This window comes from Bubalus bubalis, chromosome 5, assembly GCF_019923935.1.
Source record: "Bubalus bubalis isolate 160015118507 breed Murrah chromosome 5, NDDB_SH_1, whole genome shotgun sequence".
NCBI lineage: Eukaryota > Metazoa > Chordata > Mammalia > Artiodactyla > Bovidae > Bubalus > Bubalus bubalis.
In genome coordinates this window covers 106,877,042-106,892,501 of record NC_059161.1, presented here as the reverse complement: position 1 = coordinate 106,892,501, position 15,460 = coordinate 106,877,042, and the positions used below count along the sequence as shown (strand labels likewise).

The following is a 15,460-nucleotide window of genomic DNA, read 5'->3' as shown; positions in this document are numbered from 1 at the left end:
TGCTTGACTTGGTATCTAAAAATCGTACTTACTTTGTCTCTAATGATTCTATCAAATAATAAATGACTGGAATGATGCAAGAAAGTGGGAAGTGGAATTCCAGTATGGAATGGCCCCAGAGTCAAAGAGTTACAAAAGAATGTGATCACTGGCCCATGATTTCTGCCCCGAGGAAGGTAGAAGAAGAAATGTGGACATCACAGCCCCCCTCTGTGGAGTTGCCCGAGGGTATGTTCAGGGCTGATGACTACAGATGGTTGACAGCATCTCCTCTCCCCACCATGTCTACTCCTGGGACCAAGTCAGCTAAGCCAGCTCAGGGACCTAGACTACCCCAGCCTCAGGGAACCCCAACTTTCGAAGGAGTGTAAGTTCTGTTGAGAATATTTAAATACTGCTTAGCTTTGCCTTGCATAAAAAGCAAACAGAGCAACCCTTTAGAGAGTTATCCGCCCTACATGTTCACCTCATTACACCTACAGGAAATAAATATGTCTCAGACCCAAAAAGAGGCATCATCCTATTTCTGAGAGGTTCTACTCTAAGACAGGGTGTCTCAGGTGACTCAGTGGTAAAGAATCTGCCTGCAATTCGGGAGACGTGGGTTCGATCCCTGGATCAGGAAGATCCCCTGGAGAAGGAAATCTCCACGTACTCCAGTACTCTTCCCTGGAAAATCCCACACACAGAGGAGCCTGAGGGGCTACAGCCCATGGAGTCACTAAAGTGTCGGACATGAACTTGGTGACTAAACACCAACAACACATCTAAGACCGTGGTTCCCAGACCACAGTGTCAGCCTCACCTGGTGTGCTTCCGCCTGGGCCAGCGCTCTTCTAACGTCCTGCTCATATTTCCCTGAGTCTTGTAACAAATTGGAAATGTTTCCCCCTTCTTCTTCTCAGGATTACTACTTGAGCACAAGTCCCAGATCCTTCCAGACTCTAATTTACCATCTCCCCTCGTCTCAGTGGGCAAGTCTCTGTGATTTGCTTGCATCTGTCTTGGAGATCACTTCCCTGTGTCTCCAATGCACAGCTCACATTCCTGCTGTCCTGTGAACACTCCAGGCAAGAATCCTGAGGTGGTGCTCCTGGGCTGGGCCTTACTTGCCCTCCTGCCGTCCTCAGGCTTCCAGCCCAGGGACCCGCCATCAGGAAGAGCAGTTCCATGTCCTCTGGGTCCTCACCATCTCTGACATATTACACATGCCTCACCCCTCCTCCTCTGGGAAAACAGTGACCTTTGAAATTTCCCTTTAGGATGAAGAGGCAGAGATGGGGCAAGGAGTTCCAGAGACGCCATCCCTGTGAGAGCACCTGCATGAAATCTCCTCCCAAGATTATCCTCCTGAACTCACAGAATAAAGCTCAGTCCTGCTTTTCTGATTGATACAGCTATTCTCTGACATCATACACTCCAGCATTCTTGTCATAAATCAGCTTTCTCTGTATCCTTCCTGAACCTTCTATCCTGATAATTTAACAGACATCTGGACTTTAACTGTTCATTTTTATGGTGTCATTTCTACACGATATCATAGCAAATTTCCTCACTGTAGTTTAACCTTCCTGGGGTTGCAATGACCTCTCAATATGACCTACTGTTATAACCATCAACAGCATCTGACCATGAATACACTTGAAGCTGGAAGACTCCCTTTTCCAGGGCTGAATCTACCCTCTTGTGTGTACTGGAGGTTTGATTTTCCTGAGTTTTATCTCCTTCCTTTCCTGCTGCTGTACCCTGAGGTCCCAGCTTCATCCTGAGCTGTCCCTTATAAGGGACCCGTTCTGCTATTTCATTTGCCCTGTTGCTCACATTCTTTACTCAACTCTCTTTTTCTAATGTTAGTCTTTGGAATTCCCAGGTGGCTCAGATGTTAAAGAATCCACTTGCCCTGCAAGAGACTCAGATTCAATCCCTGGGTCAGGGAGCTCCGCTGGAGAAGGCAATGGAGTACTCTTGCCTGGTATTCTTGCCTGCCACTCCAGTATTCTTGCCTGGAGAATTCCATGGAGAGAGGAGCCTGGTGGGTTACAGTCCATGGGGTCCCAAAGAGTCGGACAAAACTGAGCAACTAAGCACACACACTTCACAGCAAAAGTCAGTACATTACAATGGAGGATGAAAAACACGTTTGTCTCCTGGAGTGAGACTAGAAACGGGCAGGAAAAAGCCCAACCTGCTACATTCTGAAAGTTCCCAGATTGTACAATCTAGGAAAACTCGATGTGAGTGAAGAATAACACTGCTGTTTCGAATACTGTGTTCTAGTCAGGAGGGATTTCCCAAACTTTCTTTCCTTCTTTCTTTTTTTTGCTTCCACCCCATTTCTGATTTGGTCCACTGGCCGAGTTAGAGTATATAAAGCACCAGCCCCGTCTCCCAGGCAGGCAGCACAGGCAGCTCAGCTTCACCAGGAGCTTCAGCAGGAGGGCACGGCCACAGGTGAGGTGCTAGAACTCTCCAACACGTTTCCTCTTCGGAGACTTTCTCTTCAGCAGCATTCTTGTGCTGCAGCCCAGCTCTCTGCTTCCTTCCTGAATCTACTGTTCTGACCATTAGAATCCACCAGATTGAGCACTTCAGGGAGTAGGGCTCTCCTTGTCTGCCTCTTCTGTACAGGCAGTGATGGGGTGAGCACGCAGGCCACAGACACCTGTGCCTCGTTCACCTCGTCTCATATCACAGAGAGGCAGCATGAACACACTCCTCTTGCCTTTGGGAAACTTGCAGTGCAGCTGGGTCTTAGGGCTGATAGAGGATGACTGGACTGGAAAGTGGTTTATGCTAAAAGCACGTTGCAATCCTTCATGTAGGAAATCACTAGATTTCCCAGGATTCAATGGGAATGAGAGCTGGATCCTCTGTGTTACAACCTATCGTCCATCTATCTATCAAGATAAAATTCAGAGGGATTTATGTTTGGAATGTAATAGTGTATCCACATTACAACTCAGCCCCAAGACCTGTCATTCTTGATTGAGTCCACTCATCTCTCTGTTGCAGGATGAACCTTTCCACGGGCATCATTTTCTGCTTCCTGATCCTGGGCGTCAGCAGCCGGGGATGGGGGACATTCCTCAAGGAAGCTGGTCAAGGTAAGGACCAAAGGATGGGCCAGGGGAGGCTGTGTCTGCTTCCCCAGGATTCGCCTGAGCAGAGGACACATCCCCATAGGGCAAAGGCCACAGGTGGGCGGAAAAGGAGCTTAGATTTCATGGTAGCACTTCCCGAGGCTTTTCTGGCCAGCTTTGCACTTTTTTGGGGATCCCCAAGCCCGAGGTCACATAAAGTTTGGGCCCCAACTTTCAGCAGGAGTGAGGAAGACATCTGGGGGGCGGGGTGCATGTTCCCAAAATACCAGTAAGGCTCTGCTGCTGCCTCCTGGGCAACTAGAGATGGCTCATTTCCAAGTCTCCTGTAGCCATGAAGTCGGTGCAACCACTGAATACTTATAAATAAAATCCTTGATTTTTTAGTAGCTGCTCAGGACTAAGAGCTTTATGTGCAGGAATTGACTCGTTTTCCCTCTCAGGGTTTAATCCTTGAGTCCTGCAGCATAGGGACCATTACCCCTTATCAGAGAACCTGCTGCCCCAAGAGATTAAGATAGGGTCCAACATCCTCCAGCAGAGCAGGATTGAACCCAGCATCCTGAGACCTTGCTGTTAACCTCGGCCCTTCTACTGCCTCCCAGACAAGAGTACACGTGGAGGGTGAGGGGTCTGTGAACACGCGTCCTGCTCTTTATCTGAGCAGATGGCAGAGAGTGGGGGTTGCTGCCTTTGGAAGGAAACCTGATAGAGCTCCCCTCCGCACAGTAAATGGCAGCATGAGTTTCCTTGATGATGGTTCTGCTGAGGCTGAGACCTGGCGAGAATCCTATAGCAAGAGATATAGACCTCACTAGCCAGAGCAAACTGGCCATAATTTATTTCCCAAACCTATTTGGTGTTATTATTTTTCTGTGATAATTGCTCAATAATTGTTTTAAGAGTTTGTTCTTAATTCCATCTGAATTCACACAGACCCAGATAAAAGTATCTTTTCATCTCTTAGGTCAGTGTTGTTCTAGGATGACTTGCATGAGAATTACCCGTGGTCTGGGTGCTTTGTGGAATGCAGGTGCCTGGATCCACACATGGTCCCTTCCGTGAACCACAGTCCCTGGGGCTCTCTGCAAATCCGTGCATTACTGAGCACCACACTTGATTTTGTGCACAGTAAATATTGAGAACACTACCTGGTTTTGCACCCAAGGGACACATATGTCGTGCATTTGGACACACTTATTAAGCAACTCTAGACTGCAGGGAACAATTTAAATCTGTAACTCAGGGTGCATAGCTATAGTAAGAATATCATAGCCCTCAACCAAACTATTTTTCTGAACAGTGAAAAGAGCTAATACCTAAAATAAAGATAAGTTATCTCATAGAGATATTACATAAACTATTATTATAATCCATGTTATATTTTCCTCTTTTCCCTAATGAGCTAATCATTTAAACCTTTGCCATTTTATTCTATCTAGGTTGGGTTTTCTGCCCATCCTTCCTGATCTTCATCCTACTTTAGTTCCTTTATTTATTTATTTATTTTTTGCCCTACTCTTCTGAGGACCAGAGAGGTGATAGTATAGTGAGCACCGACAATGTGCTATAAACTCAACCTGTATTTCCTCAGTTCTTCTGCATAACCACCCTGAGGGAGGCATTACTCCTCCATTTTACTGGAGAGGACACTGAACTTTAGAGCTGGTGGTCCAGTTGCCCTTTTTCTGCATCTGATTACCCTGTTTCTTCAAAGCCCTCTTAGGGAGCTCACCTTTATCACCTGCTGATTTAATTCTGACGGGTGCCCATGTGCAAACATGCCCTGAGTATTCAGATGGACTCAGGCCCGAGTTAGTCCCCAGGGCTGGATTTCTCCCCTTGACCAGGCTGGGAGTATCCTATATCCACAGCCTTTCTCAGTATCGTCCTTCTTCTCAAGCTCTGGTCAGAGCCTCTCCTGCATCTTTCCAGGTAGAGGTTCATTGTATAAGCAAATATCCCTTAAAGAAAGAGCATTAACCTCTTCTTCACACACATCACAGACCTCCAAAACAAAGTTCCAACAGACTTAGAATGAAATCAAACAGAATAAACCTTGTACCAAGTGTGATACTCACAACTTCAGATCAGGGAAGTAAGTGAGAAGTAAAGAAGTATTCATTTCAAGCCAATAAAATAATCTCCAAGGGTTTAGTCAAAGGCTGAAACCTAAAATCAGTGGGAGGAAATGATTTATTTCTCTTTCACCAAAACACGATCACATTCATCTCATCATTTTCTTTTCCTCCCAGGGGCTAAAGACATGTGGAGAGCCTACTCTGACATGAAAGAAGCCAAGTACAAGGATGCAGACAAATACTTCCATGCCCGCGGAAACTATGACGCTGCCCAAAGGGGACCGGGGGGCGCCTGGGCTGCTAAAGTGATCAGGTACCAGGGTCCCTGGGGATGCAGGGATGGGTGAGCAGAGCTTGGCTGCCTAGGACAACCTGGAGGGGCCAAGCCCTGGAGAACTTTCCTGTAGGCTGTGGGCCCTCCTCCTCTTACCCACATTCCTGCTCTGTGCCCAGTGTGAGGTCTGAGGGGCTGAAGAGCAGAGCAACTTGGTGGGACAAGCGACTCTCCACCCTCCCTCTATGGGTGCTGTTCACTCAGCACAGGGCTGAGGTGGGCTGAGCCCAGAAAGCCTCAGGGTTGTAGCCCCTCTTTCCTTGGCTCCTCTCAGAGTCATTGATCCCTTGGAAAGAGGAGAGATGGGGAGGGTGGGGCTGTGGCTCATAGTCCTGGATTAATCCCCTCTCTGCCCTCCTTTCCAGTAACGCCAGAGAGACTATTCAGGGAATCACAGACCCTCTGCTTAAGGGTATGACCAGGGACCAGGTACGGGAGGACTCGAAGGCTGACCAGTTTGCCAACGAATGGGGCCGGAGCGGCAAAGACCCCAACCACTTCAGACCTGCTGGCCTGCCTGACAAGTACTGAGCTGCCTCTCCCTCTGCTCAGGAGATGGGTCTGTGAGTCCCCAAGGGCAGGGACACTGACCTAGAGAGTTCTTTGTCCTCAGAAGGCAGCAGATCTAATAAATGCTCAAGAGATGGAATACTGAGACTGTGTGTCATTCTTGGTAAAGGACAGCCTGTTAGTTCCAGGACTGATGGCCGGACACCGACATGAAGGCTGAGCCTGTGTCTGTGTGTTTGGTTCTGGCACACAACCTCAGCATCATTCAGGACAGACGCCCTCTCCAGCCTTCCCTAATCAGACCCGCTCCCTCCCTAGGCCCCTCTGATTACACTGGGGCCATTTCCAGGCCCTTCTCAGTCAGGCCTTCTCACTCCCTGCCGTTGTGTCCTGTCCCCTTCAGTTGTGGGGTCTAGTCCCCTAGCCTGTCCTCGGTGCTCTCTGTGTGGGGCATGGACACAGGAGGACTGGACGGTGGAATCCTGCTCCAGAACCTGCCACCTTGATCTCCTGTTCATTACTCGGCAGCACCTACAAGTCCAACTATGAGCCAGTTTCTGTCTGTGCATCCAGAACTGCCTCCAGTACTTCTCCCTTCACTCTGTTTTCCTTGCCTTATTCAAGTTCCCAGGAACAAACATGTCAAGGAGTGGAGGAATAATGGCAACATGAAAATTCAGAGCCAGTTGGCTTTGTTTGTGTTGGATATGATTCATGTCCTTGAAAGGAAGTCGTTCCCCCTCCTGGTCCTTTCTCAACCCAGGGAAGCCAGCCGCAGTTACCTCTTATTGAGGAAAACTGTCTCTTAACGAAGGGGTTTGGGTCTGCTGTTGTTGCTCTTTAGTCGCTAAGTCATGTCTGACTCTTTGTGACCCCGTGGACCGTAGCCCTCCAGGCTCCTCTGTCCATGGGATTCTCTAGGCAAGAATACTGGAGTGGGTTGCCATGGGTCTGTTAGAGAACAGGAATTATGAGTGATTCTGTAAATCATATATTCCTAGAAAACCAAGAAACTTCTTTCTCAGATAAAAACTTTGGTTTTGGTGTTCAGTTTGGTTTGTTTTCAGATTTGATGTTTAAGAATTTTTCAGATTCCAAGAAGTAAAATGACCTAAAATCTTAAAGAATGGTGAATAGACTTCTGTATCCAACTTTTATCTCAAGTAACAATACACTTATTTTTCCCTTTTAAAAAAATTTGGAAAGCTTGTTTATCCAACCTTGCCAATCATCCGTTCTCTAATGTTTCCTTTCTTTCCCCTCATTTTGCAAAATTTTAGACCTTCAGCACCTGGGTTAGAAATCTAACAGAGAACAATCTCATAACAAAAGGCTGCTTACAACCTGGGGTCCATTCAGACTCTACCATCATAACCCTAAACTCAGCAGAGCTTTGAGCCTGTTCTCAGCAGCTGACGGGCAGCCACATTCTCCTCAATCCCAGCTAACTTTCCCCTGCTTTATTTAGTCATAGACTCGCTTTTCTGAGATACAGCCATAATCCTCCTTAAACTTCCCCTACCTACATCTCTGACAAGACCTTCTGATGGGACCTGTATGAGAAAGCTCTCTTGTGACTACCTTATATCCACACTTTTTCTTCCTCCTTGACAGGGAAGTTCAACATGTCTTTCCTCTCTAGAGATCATTTTCTCATTAATTTTCTCCCCTCGGGAGTGCTCCCCAATTCCACATTCAGAGTAGAGGTGTGTGTTTATTTACTCTGAGCTCCACACCTACCCTTCTTTGCCTGGCTTGTGATTCTGGAGCTGGACCCTATGAACACATCCCCGGTGCCAGCTGGCCACGGTGCTAATCTCTGCAGTTTGGGGTGCTCGAGGGACATTGCAGGAGAAAGCACTTTCTGGTTAGTGCTTCCCTTCCGCCCAGCTCCTGCAGCGCTCTTGTCCTGCACAGGACACCTGGGGACATTCACTTCAGCGAGGAAATTGTGCTTGTTCGTCACGATACATGCCACACCTCAGAGTCCAGACCCTCTGTATCTGTTTCCTTAATAAATTCCCACATTGAAAACCCAGACCTCAGTCCATGTCGCTCTTTACTCTGGCACCTTTTCCTCTTCCTCTTTATCGTCAAACCTGAGAGTCTGTCCATCTGCACTTTCTGCTTCCTCTCTTCTGACTCCCACTAGAACCCCCACCAGCCTGATCTCTGTCCCCACCACTCAGCAAAACAGCTCTGGTCACCAGTGACCTCCGTGGTGCCAAGACAGTTGACAAGTTCCTGTCTCATATCAGGAAGGCTCTGAGACACACTCAGCACAATTGTCCTCTTCCTCCTTTCTGGAAGATTCTCTCTTGGCTTCATAATACCATACCCTCCTTTTGTTTCCCTTTAATTTTCCTTTATCCCCTTAGCTGGGTCTTTTCATCTCCCTAAACTCTAAGGGTCCCTCAGACTTGGTTCTGGTTCTCACTTTCTTTAAGTTTTTTTTTTTTTTTTTCCTCTCTTTTTTTCCCCCTAAACTTATTTAATTGAAGGAAAATTGCTTCACAATATTGTGTTGGCCTCTGCCACACATCAACATGAGTCAGCCATAGGTATACATGTGTTCCCTCCCTCTTTAATGTCCCTCCCACCTCCCACCCCTTCCCACCCCAGGACTCTCACCTTTTATGTCTCTAAATTTTCTCCAAGTGCAGGAAATAGCCCCTATACACTGACGGCTCCAAAAATTACACCTCCCCCGCTCAGAAACCTGGTTTCCCAGCTCCGTGCTTGAATATCCGACTGGCCTCTAGACAACTCTGCTTGGATGGCTTCCAGACATCTCACAGTCAGCGTGTCCCAAAGGGAACTCTCATCTGCCTCCAGAACTTTTCACCTGCAGGCCCCTCCATTTCAGCAGATGGCATCACTGTTCCCTCTGTTACTCAGCCCAGAAATTGAGATATAAGCTTGATGCTTCCCTTGCCTTTGCCCCACATCCAATCCACTAGCAAGTCCTGTGATTCTATTTCCAAATTTCATCTCTAATCCATCAACCTGCTCTCATGGGCACCTCCAACACCATTTCTCACCTGGGTTCCTGCAGATTAGATCCGATCAGTCTCTCAGTCGTGTCCGACTCTTTGCGACCCCATGAATCGCAGCACGCCAGGCCTCCCTGTCCATCACCAACTCCCGGAGTTCACTCAGACTCATGTCCATCGAGTCAGTGATGCCATCCAGCCATCTCATCCTCTGTCATTCCCCTTCTCCTCCTGCCCCCAATCCTTCCCAGCATCAAAATCTTTTTCAATGAGTCAACTCTTCGCATGAGGTGGCCCAAGTACTGGAGTTTCACCTTCAGCATCATTCCCTCCAAAGAAATCCCAGGGCTGATCGCCTTCAGAATGGACTGGTTGGATCTCCTTGCAGTCCAAGGGACTCTCAAGAGTCTTCTCCAACACCACAGTTCAAAAGTATCAATTCTTTGGCGCTCAGCCTTCTTCACAGTCCAACTCTCACATCCATATATGACCACAGGAAAAACCATAGCCTTGACTAGACGAAACTTTGTTGGCAAAGTAATGTCTCTGCTTTTGAATATGCTATCTAGGTTGGTCATAACCTTTCTTCCAAGGAGTAAGCGTCTTTTAATTTCATGGCTGTAGTCACCATCTGTAGTGATTTTGGAGCCCAGAAAAATAAAGTCTGACACTGTTTCCACTGTTTCCCCATCTATTTACCATGAAGTGGTGGGACTGGATGCCATGATCTTTGTTTTCTGAATGTTGAGTTTTAAGCCAACTTTTTCACTCTCCACTTTCACTTTCATCAAGAGGCTTTTGAGTTCCTCTTCACTTTCTGCCATAAGGGTGGTATCATCTGCATATCTGAGGTTATTGATATTTCTCCCGGCAATCTTGATTCCAGCTTGTGTTTCTTCCAGTCCAGCGTTTCTCATGATGTACTCTGCATATAAGTTAAATAAACAGGGTGACAATATACAGCCTTGACGAACTCCTTTTCCTATTTGGAACCAGTCTGCTGTTCCATGTCCAGTTCTAACTGTTGCTTCCTGACCTGCATACAAATTTCTCGAGGCAGATCAGGTGGTCTGGTATTCCCATCTCTTTCAGAATTTTCCACAGTTTATTGTGACCCACACAGTCAAAGGCTTTGGCATAGTCAATAAAGCAGAAATAGATGTTTTTCTGGAACTCTCTTGCTTTTTCCATGATCCAGAGGATGTTGGCAATTTGATCTCTGGTTCCTCTGCCTTTTCTAAAACCAGCTTAAACATCAGGAAGTTCACGGTTCACATATTGCTGATGCCTGGCTTGGAGAATTTTGAGCATTACTTTACTAGCGTGTGAGATGAGTGCAATTATGCAGTAGTTTGAGCATTCTTTGGCATTGCCTTTCTTTGGGATTGGAATGAAAACTGACCTTTTCCAGTCCTGTGGCCACTGTTGAGTTTTCCAAATTTGCTGGCATATTGAGTGCAGCACTTTCACAGCATCATCTTTCAGGATTTGGAATAGTTCAACTGGAATTCCATCACCTCCACTCGCTTTGTTCGTAGTGATGCTTTCTAAGGCCCACTTGACTTCACATTCCAGGATGTCTGGCTCTAGGTCAGTGATCACACCATCGTGATTATCTGGGTCGTGAAGATCTTTTTTGTACAGTTCTTCTGTGTATTCTTGCCATCTCTTCTTAATATCTTCTGCTTCTGTTAGGTCCATACCATTTCTATCCTTTATTGAGCCCATCTTTGCATGAAATGTTCCTTTGGTATCTCTGATTTTCTTGAAGAGATCCCTAGTCTTTCCCATTCTGTTGTTTTCCTCTATTTCTTTGCATTGATCGCTGAAGAAGGCTTTCTTACCTCTTCTTGCTATTCTTTGGAACTCTGCATTCAGATGTTTATATCTTTCCTTTTCTCCTTTGCTTTTCGCTTCTCTTCTTTTCACAGCTATTTGTAAGGCCTCCTCAGACAGCCATTTTGCTTTTTTGCATTTCTTTTCTATGGGAATGGTCTTGATCCCTGTCTCCTATACAATGCCATGAACCTCATTCCATAGTTCATCAGGCACTCTATCTATCAGATCTAGGCCCTTAAATCTATTTCTCACTTCCACTGTATAATCATAAGGGATTTGATTTAGGTCATACCTGAATGGTCTAGTGGTTTTCCCTACTTTCTTCAATTTAAGTCTGAATTTGGCAATAAGAAGTTCATGATCTGAGCCACAGTCAGCTCCTGGTCTTGTTTTTGCTAACTGTATAGAGCTTCTCCATCTTTGGCTGCAAAGAATATAATCAATCTGATTTCAGTGTTGACCATCTGGTGATGTCCATGTATAGAGTCTTCTCTTGTGTTGTTGGAAGAGGGTGTTTGTTATGACCAGTGCATTTTCTTGGCAAAACTCTATTAGTCTTTGCCCTGCTTCATTCCGTATTCCAAGGCCAAATTTGCTTGTTACTCCAGGTGTTTCTTGACTTCCTACTTTTGCATTCCAGTCCCCTCTAATGAAAAGGACATCTTTTTTGGGTGTTAGTTCTAAAAGGTCTTCTAGGTCTTCAGAGAACCATTCAACTTCAGCTTCTTCAGCGTTACTGGTTGGGGCATAGACTTGGATTACTGTGATGTTGAATGGTTTGCCTTGGAAACGAACAGAGATTATTCTGTCGTTTTTGAGATTGCATCTGAGTACTGCATTTCAGACTCTTTTGTTGACCATGATGGCTACTCCATTTCTTCTGAGGGATTCCTGCCCGCAGTAGTAGATATAATGGTCATCTGAGTTAAATTCACCCATTCCAGTCCATTTCAGTTTGCTGATTCCTAGAAGGTCAACATTCACTCTTGCCATCTCTTGTTTGACCACTTCCAATTTGCCTTGGTTCATGGACCTGACATTCCAGGTTCCTATGCAATATTGCTCTTTACAGCATGGGACCTTGCTTCTATCACCAGTCACATCCACAGCTGGGTATTGTTTTTGCTTTGGCTCCATCCCTTCATTCTTTCTGGAGTTATTTCTCCACTGATCTCCAGTAGCATGTTGGGCACCTACTGACCTGGGGAGTTTCTCTTTCAGTATCCTATCATTTTGCCTTTTCATACTGTTCATGGGGTTCTCAAGGCAAGATTACTGAAGTGGTTTGCCATTCCCCTCTCCAGTGGACCACATTCTGTCAGATCTCTCCACCATTACCTGCCCATCTTGGGTTGCCCCACAGGCATGGCTTAGTTTCATTGAGTTAGACAAGGCTGTGGTCCTAGTGTGATTAGATTGACTAGTTTTCTGTGAGTATGGTTTCAGTGTGTTTGCCCTCTGATGCCCTCTTGCAACACCTACCATCTTACTTGGGTTTCTCTTACCTTGGGCGTGGGGTATCTCTTCACGGCTGCTCCAGCAAAGTGCAGCCGCTGCTCCTTACCTTGGACAAGAGGTATCTCCTCACCGCTGCCCTTCCTGACCCTCAATGTGGGATAGCTCCTCTAGGCCCTCCTGCGCCTGCGCAGCCACGGCTCCTTGGACCTGGGGTTGGTCCTCCCAGCCACCGCCCCTGGCCTCGGGCGTGTCTGCTGTCTAAATAGTCTCCCCATCTTCATGGTTTCCCCTTCTGCTTAAGTTGACTGAATAACTTATCATCTAAACCAAGTCACTTTCCAGAATGAAAAGGGGCATTAGTAATAATTATGCCAGGATGACAGGAATAAACTGGGACTGTCACAGACAAAAGAGGCCTGTTTCTCCTGCACACAGACTGATGGCTGCAAACCATAGTCTGATCCTGTGTCCCTTCTACTTAAAACCTCTTCAGCAGACCTGGTCCCTGGTCATGTTCTGGCCTCATCTCATGCCATACTCTCCCAGCTCTCTGCTCTCCAGCCATATTGGTTTTCCCTCAGTCCCACCAATGAGTCAAACTCTAATTTATAGGTATTGCCTTTGCCCAGAACATGCTTCCCACCCATCCTTCACAAGGCTGCTTCCATCTTTCCTGCGCCTCTTACTTGAAATTCCTCTTCAGGATGGCCTTCTCCGACTACTCTGGGTAGCCTACCATGGCTACTACTTCTTTCCTAGCAATTATCAATATGCAAGATGATTTTAATCATTTCTTGGTTTGCTTTTTCTGTTATTTGGTTTTTTTGGGGGGGTTGTTTTGATGGTTTTCTTGGTCTGTCTTCAACCCTAGATTGTAACAATTTCTGTCTTGTTTAACTTTATATATCTTGCACTAAGCACGGTATCTGGCATGTAATAGGACTTCAATGCTTACTGAACAAGTGAATGAGTCAAAGAATTAATTTTTTTAACTAACTAGTAAAAAGGGAATTTTTTTCAGGGTAATACATTGCAAAATGTATTTCCATTATACCACATCATCTTCATCCATTCACTCACTGATGGACTTTAAGGTGCTTTAGATGGTTTCCATATCTTGGCTGTTGTAAATATGCTGCAGTTAACACAGGAGTGCATGGATATTTTCTCTTTATATTTTTAAATTGAGGTATAATTGATGTACAATATTTCATAAGTTTCAGATGTCCAACACAGAGATTCACAATTTTTAAAAAGTACACGGCATTTATAGTCATTATAAAATACTGGCTATATTTCCTGTGCATCCTTATAGCTTATTTCATACAGAGTACTTTGTACCTCCCAATCCTCTACCCCATCACGCCCTTTCCTCCCTTCTTTCTCCCTACCGGTAATCACTAATTTGTTCTCTTTAACTGTGAGTCTCTTTTTTTTTTGTTATACTCAGGTTTATTTTTTAGATTCCACATGTAAGTACATCAAAGTTGTCATCACACACAAATAAATTGTCATTGTGTATGGTGATGGGTGGTAACTAGACTTATCTTGATGATCGTTGCACAATGTATACAAATATCAAATCATTGCGCTGTATACCTGAAACTAATGTCATGCTGTATGCTAATGATATCTCAACTAAAACAATAATAAAAGCTATTCCAATCATCACCCGGTATCCCTGGAAGAGAGGAACCAGAAAGCCTGAGCTTGTGTTTGATCCATTTCGAGTCAAGTCCCTAGGCACCCCTCACAGAAAGTTCTTTCTCCAGAGAAAGTTAATTTAAGCCTAAATAAACTGAGAACAGAACAAGCTGTAAAACGGTCATCACCTGGGATTCAGCCAGAAATGCAAAATCTCAAGCTGTACCTCAGATCTACCATAGCAGGCAGGACCAGTTACATAATGTATGGTACCAGTCCCAAATAAACATGTTCAGAAATTCTTAAAAACTCCAAGATGATGAAAGCGGGGCATTAAACCAAGCACAGGGCTGGGCTAGGTGTGGGGCTCTGCATGGCTGCACAGCCTCAGGCCACGAAGACGGGCGGTTTAACTAGGAAAAGCCGAGGAATTCAGAACACTGATATAAAGCCATGAAACCCAGGCTTTGCCTATTAGTGTCAGATAAAATCGTGCCTAGGTCACTAGTATATGTCATCTTGAATATTTAGACGGAGTCAGAGTAGTCCATCTGGAATAATGTATTATTACCTGGGCAAGCTGGGAAAACCCCAGTCCAGGAAAATATTCTCTGTATTTAGGACACAGCAGTGCCAGTGTTTTTCTGAGTCCTCTGGGAAGAAATACCAAGCAGGAATTTTCCAGCCTCTCTTGCGGTTTGTATTTGATCCACTAGACCAAGGTTGACTGGAAACTCCAGGCTAGTCATCTCTGCCCAGCAGCGTTGTGTTGTAATTCTGTACTGCTCCTCAGGAAGTTTTTAATGGTACCCAGATTTCTTTTAAATGAAGGGGTAAAAAAAACTGGGTTTTGCTCTAAATTTTACCCTAAAGTTACTGTTCCCGACAAAAGGGGCAATTTCAGTACCTTGTTGAGGCACAAAACAGTTAAGATGATAAATTTTATATTATCTGCATTTTACAATTAAAAAAAAAAAAACTTGCCTTGTGCAACCAGAAGGGACAGAACCCTGGTGGAATTTCAGCAGATGGGCCCTGGGGCAAAGGGCAGGTCAGGGTTGAGTAGGGGCACAACCAGAGGGCAAGTGCAGAGCGTGTCAGTGAACAGCGCCCAGGATGAGAGACAAACTTCGGCTCTGAAACTGAGAACAAGAATCTGGGAACAAGTCATCGAGGGCCTGGTCAACAACTTTTAATCAATACTCAATCTAAGAAAGAGAGAGGGGGACTCCCCTGGTGGACCACTGGTTAAGACTTCACCTTCTAATGCAGGAGTATGGGTTCAATCCCTGGTCAGGCACCCCACTCCAGTACTCTTGCCTGGAAAATCCCATGGACGGAGGAGCCTGGTGGGCTGCAGTCCATGGGGTCGCTAAGAGTTGGACACGACTGAGCGACTTCACTTTCACTTTTCACTTTCATGCATTGGAGAAGGAAATGGCAACCCACTCCAGTGTTCTTGCCTGGAGAATCCCAGGGACGGGGGAGCCTGGTGGGCTGCCA

At 45.8% G+C, this 15,460-nt stretch overlaps 1 protein-coding gene across 2 annotated transcripts; it reads left to right on the top strand.

Moving 5' to 3' along the window:
- Nucleotides 1-2,310: 2,310 nt before the first annotated feature.
- On the top strand, nucleotides 2,311-6,162 carry LOC112577794 (serum amyloid A protein). 2 transcript variants are annotated; one of them, XM_025286323.3, is made up of 4 exons: nucleotides 2,311-2,451; nucleotides 3,013-3,104; nucleotides 5,354-5,492; nucleotides 5,879-6,162. In XM_025286323.3, exons 2-4 carry the CDS (start codon nucleotides 3,014-3,016, stop codon nucleotides 6,042-6,044), a joined length of 396 nt encoding a protein of 131 aa, XP_025142108.3. In that variant the 5' UTR covers nucleotides 2,311-2,451; nucleotide 3,013; the 3' UTR covers nucleotides 6,045-6,162. The 2 variants fall into 2 exon arrangements, with proteins under 2 accessions (XP_025142108.3, XP_045021757.1); XM_045165822.1 differs by lacking the exon at nucleotides 2,311-2,451 and having other exon boundaries at nucleotides 3,010-3,104.
- Nucleotides 6,163-15,460: the final 9,298 nt, after the last annotated feature.

Bases quoted from the DNA above. Each gene is read 5' to 3' on its own strand.
- LOC112577794 (XM_025286323.3), top strand. From the start codon at position 3,014: ATGAACCTTTCCACGGGCATCATTTTCTGCTTCCTGATCCTGGGCGTC. The intron at 3,105-5,353 runs GTAAGGACCAAA...TTTTCCTCCCAG, and splicing joins CCTCAAGGAAGCTGGTCAAG to GGGCTAAAGACATGTGGAGA. The intron at 5,493-5,878 runs GTACCAGGGTCC...CCTCCTTTCCAG, and splicing joins TGGGCTGCTAAAGTGATCAG to TAACGCCAGAGAGACTATTC.